This window comes from Raphanus sativus, unplaced genomic scaffold (genome assembly GCF_000801105.2).
Source record: "Raphanus sativus cultivar WK10039 unplaced genomic scaffold, ASM80110v3 Scaffold0033, whole genome shotgun sequence".
Classification (NCBI taxonomy): domain Eukaryota; kingdom Viridiplantae; phylum Streptophyta; class Magnoliopsida; order Brassicales; family Brassicaceae; genus Raphanus; species Raphanus sativus.
The window spans coordinates 61,222-67,268 of NW_026615357.1; the positions used below are offsets into that span (position 1 = coordinate 61,222).

The 6,047-nt window shown below is 36.4% G+C and overlaps 1 protein-coding gene across 1 annotated transcript; it reads left to right on the forward strand.

Annotated features, from left to right (window-relative positions):
- The first annotated feature begins 2,106 nt into the window (after positions 1–2,106).
- On the forward strand, positions 2,107–5,627 carry LOC108859960 (WAT1-related protein At1g01070-like). The gene is made up of 6 exons (XM_056995733.1): positions 2,107–2,338; positions 2,557–2,619; positions 2,748–2,864; positions 4,260–4,662; positions 5,124–5,275; positions 5,398–5,627. Exons 1-6 carry the CDS (start codon positions 2,136–2,138, stop codon positions 5,543–5,545), a joined length of 1,086 nt encoding a protein of 361 aa, XP_056851713.1. The 5' UTR covers positions 2,107–2,135; the 3' UTR covers positions 5,546–5,627.
- Positions 5,628–6,047: the final 420 nt, after the last annotated feature.

Here is a 6,047-nt window from a genome sequence, read left to right on the forward strand (position 1 = left end):
TTTTGAAGTGCCCATATCCTCTGCATTTATAACTCTGCACCTCTGTATTGACACATGGTTCACCAGCTTCCTGTCTTCGTTTTCTCAAACCAACTTTCTCATGTCCTTGCCACTTTATCACTTCTTGTAGTACTTGGTGAAACACGCAAATCTTCTTGATCACCTTATCTTCATTTTCTGATTTTTGACTTGTTGTTTTAGAAAATACCAAGTTCACTTCATTATGATTGCCCACACCATCAAGCTCCATCTCATGAGCTTTTACCATACCTATAACTTCGTAAAAGCTATATTCATCAATGTTAAGGGACACAAATATTGCTGCCTTATATGCTGTGAATATTTCTAGCAGACACTTTAAAAACTTCTTCACCAGTTTCTTGTCCTTGTATTCCATGTCCAGAACACGAGCCTCTTGTGCTAAAGTACTGAGTTGAGAACTAAAATCTTATACAGATTCATGTTCTTCCATCTTCAAGTTTTCAAATTTAAATTTGAAGAAATACATCCTTGAACTCTTAACCTTTTTAGTTCCTTCAAAGTATAATTGCAGAATATTCCATGCCTCTTTTGCATTCTTGCATCCTTGAATCAGATCGAGTTGCTTCTTCTTGACTGATGTAAAGATACAATATAAAACTTTTGCATTATACATTGACATCTCCTTTCATGCTTTGTCCATTTAGCCAATGGTTTGTTGACCAGAACACCATCTTCATCTATTGTCTTGAGACCTTCATAACCATCTTTTACTGATGCCCAAACATCCATATCAATACTTTGTAAACTTGCCTTCATCTTCAATCTCCAATGGCCATAATATTTAGGATCAAGCATAAGTACTATATCATTCATCTTGCCTTCGCTCTTCGGGATCTCCACCAATGACTTAGATGACCCGCTCTGATACCAATTGTTAGTGCAAAGATGACGCCACAATAGTACTGTAGAAAGTAAACCGAGAGACAAAACAATACAAGCAACCACAATGCTTTATTCGAATCTCCTTTAAACAATATATTACAGGATCTGCTTAATTCAGCTTTTACACGTCTAGTGTTAACACCCTAACACACGCTACTGAAAGATTCCTAAGCTACCCGCTTATGTTTCTCCTCCGTCAAGTACTTTAGCCACTGCTTCAGCAACACCCAGAGCTCTCTCTCTCTCTCTCTCTCTCTCTGTGTCTCTCTCTCTGTCTCTCTCTCTCTCTCTCTCTCTCTCTCTCTCTCTCTCTCTCTCTCTCTCTCTCTCTCTCTCTCTATTTATAAGATCAGCCTCTGTGTCTATGTGTCAATACAGACGACCCCATATCTAACTTATATTATTCTCCACGTGTCTGAAACCTTAGTTTCTAAGGCAACATAGATATGAACATCTTCCATAACAATAAGCGCAATTTTCCTTTTCTTTGAATGCACTTATTTATCTTTGTTTAAGTCATAAACTTACTTGCCAAGTTTATTCTTCTTTCCTTATTTTCAAGATATTTCCTTGCTCTCCAAATCTACACGATTCCAACTCAATATCTCGATTCTCACATAGTCTTCGCTATTCAACACGACATCTGTTTCAGCAATTACGTCAACGACTATTTTAAGGCAGACATCTTGCATCTTCGTGTACAACATGTGCAGTAGATGACACGAACAAGACGTGAAGAACCAAATTACATGTGTCTCTGATAACGAATATCATGAAAAGAAATTGTTCGCCAAATTAACGAATATTCATAAATCACATGCGTGGGCTTTTGCTAGCGTACCTATGCAAGTTCATTGAATAATATAGTAACAAGAGAATAAGCTTTCGAAATTCCGCAGGGAATACCGATAACGATATACACGTAACAAATTTAAGTTTTGGTTGAAGATAGTGTAACTAGTAACTACACATGCATGCTTAGATTGTTTTTCACTAAAGAAATGCTTTATAGATTTTAGATATGCTAGGAATTGCTTTTCTTTTCAAGTTAACGCCTGAATTAGTCCAATGTGGAAATTAACAACGAAAAAACATTTCCTTATAAAAAAACATTTCCTTATATATATGGGAAGGTTTGTGGTTACCAAACTCATCAAAACACATAGGGTCTTATCTCTCTCTAACACACACATATATATATAGCGATAGATATGGGTGAAGAGACGCAAGGTATGAAAGTAATGGGGGAATGGTCACCGGTTATAGTAATGGTGATAACTAACATAGCGATGGGTTCAGTGAATGCACTTGTGAAGAAAGCTCTTGATGTTGGTGTGAACCATATGGTCATTGGTGCTTATCGAATGGCTATTTCCGCTTTCATTCTAGCTCCATTCGCCTATATCTTGGACAGGTTCCTTGTATCAAACAACGCGATTTATGTATATGTGTTATTCTGTTCACACCCCTCCCCCCCCCCCCCCCCCCCTCCCAAATAAAAAAAGAGTTCTAAACGATATTAGCTCACTGAAACGACCTTTCTTTGTCAATAAAGATAATACAAGACATCTGTTAATTATGTTATGTACACTTCAATGAAGTTTTTTTCACTCTAAAAACTATGCTAAACAGGAAAACAAGACCGAAGCTAACGTTTAGGCTATTCATTGACCATTTCTTCAGTGGTCTACTCGGGTTTGTCCTCTCAAATCTATATTTCAATCAATTCTTATCATTCTTTGTTTTCCTTTCAAGTACGATACATTAATCATGCGCCCCAGTTCTTGTTATTTAAATTTTATTTTTGGGTTTATAAATTGCAGGGCAAGTTTGATGCAATTTTTCTTTTTGCTTGGTCTGTCGTATACATCAGCAACTGTTTCGTGTGCTTTGGTAAGCATGTTGCCTGCAGTCACCTTCGCTTTGGCCCTTATTTTCAGGTACTATGATGGAACCATCCGGCTTTCTTTATGTATTGACGTAACATATTTATTAAACTCTATACTGAAAAACATTATTTGAAAAATATTCTTCTAGCTAATTCTGTACCAATATTAAAAGTTCTATTAAATAATGTTGGGAATGCAAACAAAATCTCACATTGGAAGTTTAGACAAATAATGTCTAATATATAAAGGGATGTCCAACTCTGATTAGCACGAAGCCTTTTGGGAAATTTTCCCAGAAACAAATCCATGCGGGCTTTGCCTTCGGGTCCAAAGTGGACAATATCGTACTAATCGGATAATAGAGAATTGGACATGGGCTTGGAAAAGCCCAACAAATTGGTATCAGAGCCGGGATGACGAACATCTGCAAGAAGACCAAAATACCTTTCAAGTTCGAAGAGCCTCCACTTCGATGGGAAGGACGGAGTGCGTAGCAGAGGCCAGTCAAAGATCCTGGAAACTTCGGTTGTGGGAGGAGAATCCTCAAGATGACTTCGCGAATAAATGGTGTCGGAGACTTGTATCGAAAGTCTCTCCCTAACGACGATACAAGATTAGGTGGATATTCTTAACGGTGCTGCAAGGATTAGGTGGTGAATGTCCTAATGGTGCAGTAAGGGGTTAGGAGGATAAATCGTAATGGTGTAACAAGGGTTAGGTGAAGAGTCCCGTTGGTGATTACGGCGGTACAAGATGCATACCAGATGTCGTTGGAGGTTGGAAACCAAGGGTTGATGTGGTACTTGGTTTGAGAGGAGGTTTGTTGGGAATGCAAACAAAGTCCCACATTGGAAGTTTAGACAAATAATGTCTAGTATATAAAGGAATGTCCAACTCTGATTAGCACGAGGCCTTTTGGGAAGTTTTCCCAGAAACAAATCCATGCGGGCTTTGACTTCGGGCCCAAAGTGGACAATATCATACTAATCGGATAATAGAGAATTGGACATGGGCTTGGAAAAGCCCAACAAATAAGTATTTCTTTTAAATTGATTTTTGTGCACTGTTATTATGATTTCCTTTATATGACCTAAACTTATACGTAACTACAACCATTTGAGCTCTTTATATAGCTTTTCCTGGTAAAAGGTCTTTTTAATTAGCTAGACGTCGCATTTTTCCATCTTTGCTAATGGGGATGCGGAGCCTCGTAATAACATGATTTATTGAATCAAATTGAATATATCTATCATTAGCGTTTAAAAGTAAATAGCCATTTTATATAACTTTTCTGTTGTCTACAAGGCACACGTACGTACACAACCGGATCCTTTTGTATTAGATTTATGTTCGTTCTTTTTGTAAATTTCTTTTTTTTGAGATATGACTCATATTCGTAAAAGTTATCGGGCATTTATCATATTACTTACCTAGACACGTTTTTAGGACTGAAAACGTAAAGAATCTAAAGACCAAAGGAGGAATGTTGAAGGTGCTGGGAACTCTAATATGCATAAGTGGAGCTTTGTTCTTAGCATTCTACAAAGACCCTCAAATATCAAACCCTCACTATCAGACAGACGCTCTTCACCACAACAACAAAGATCAAGACAAAGCCAAGAACTGGCTTCTTGGATGTCTTTACTTGACCATAGGAACCATGTTGATGTCTCTCTGGATGTTGTTTCAAGGCACTTTAAGCATCAAGTACCCTTGCAAATACTCGAGCACCTGTCTCATGTCGGTTTTTGCGGCGTTCCAATGTGCTCTATTGAGCCTTTACAACGGCAGAGACGTAAAAGATTGGGTTATCGATGATAGACTCGTGATTATTGTCATCGTTTACGCTGTAAGTTAATATACTATTTTCATAAATCTAAAATGGACTTAAAAATAAATTAATAAATTACTACAAGTTAACTATGCAAACGCATGGGAAATTTTGAGGTTTATCAAATATTACTTTACCATTTATATAAAACCATGATTTCTATAAATATTAGTTTAATTTAACCAGCCACCTACTATAAGTTGTTGCATTCTATGTTTATCCACTCATATTGGGTAAAATGTCACTTTCTAAAGATAATACCATCTGTTCGAATAAGTTAACAACAACTGATTTTACAAATATGATTTATAATGACTTGTTTGTCAATAAGTTTGAAAAGTTTGTCTAGAAACTTTCTTTTTCTTTGAGGTGTACGGATTCATTTTCCTTTTTCTCTTTGACAAATGCATGTACGTATTTTGGTTCATCTTCCTCTCTACTTCTACAACTCGTATCACATACATACGTACTAATTACAGGGAGTGGTAGGGCAAGCCATGTCGACCGTAGCGACAATATGGGGAATAAAGAAATTGGGAGCTGTTTTCGCATCAACGTTCACTCCAATCGGTCTTATCTCAGCTACTCTATTCGATTTCCTCATCTTACACACTCCATTATACCTCGGCAGGTACTTTCATTTGTGTTGTATTCATATATGTATAAAGTACAGTTACAATATATATATATATATATATAAAGTAGGTACATGCTCATAACACTAACTAAAGCTTTTTACTTTTGTTATTACAGTGTAATTGGATCAGTAGTGGCTGTAATGGGTCTCTACGTGTTCTTGTGGGGTAAGAACAACGAAACGGAAACATCAACTACATTGCCTCCTCAGATGGATAACGAAGAACAAAATACTAATATTTCAAATAATAGTTCTAATGTTTAAGAGAGGATTGTCAAGAACATGCTAAAGGAGAGATTGTGAGAGAATAACCTTATCTAAAGCCTAAAACTCCCAGAGTATCAGCGTAAAGAGTTGTCAAATATATATTCATTATTATGGTGTTCAGAGTTTATGACAGTTTTCTTGTTTATTTATAACAATATCATGTGTCCCTTATCTAATTTTCTTCGTTATTAATTCTTTTTGGGGTAAAATTCTGATATCAGTCCAATATCGTTTAATATAATGTGGTATTTTGACAATCTAACATTGGTACATTTTAAGTGACACGATTACTTCATTTTTTAAAAGGTAGCTAATGTTTTTGCATAAATCCTCTGCTTACTTCATTTTTTAAGTGACACGATTACTTCATTTTAATGTTTCTGCATAAAAGGTAGCTAATGTTTCTGCATAAACCACGTGTTAGTGATCCAGTGGTTAAATTCAATCTGAGAAGTTATGGATTCGAGTGTCACTGAAAGGTGATTATCTTGAGGGATCT

Coding starts and splice junctions, on each gene's coding strand:
- LOC108859960 (XM_056995733.1), top strand. CDS start 2,136: ATGGGTGAAGAGACGCAAGGTATGAAAGTAATGGGGGAATGGTCACCG. Junction 2,865..4,259: donor GCTTTGGCCCTTATTTTCAG/GTACTATGATGG, acceptor ACACGTTTTTAG/GACTGAAAACGTAAAGAATC. Junction 5,276..5,397: donor ACTCCATTATACCTCGGCAG/GTACTTTCATTT, acceptor TTGTTATTACAG/TGTAATTGGATCAGTAGTGG.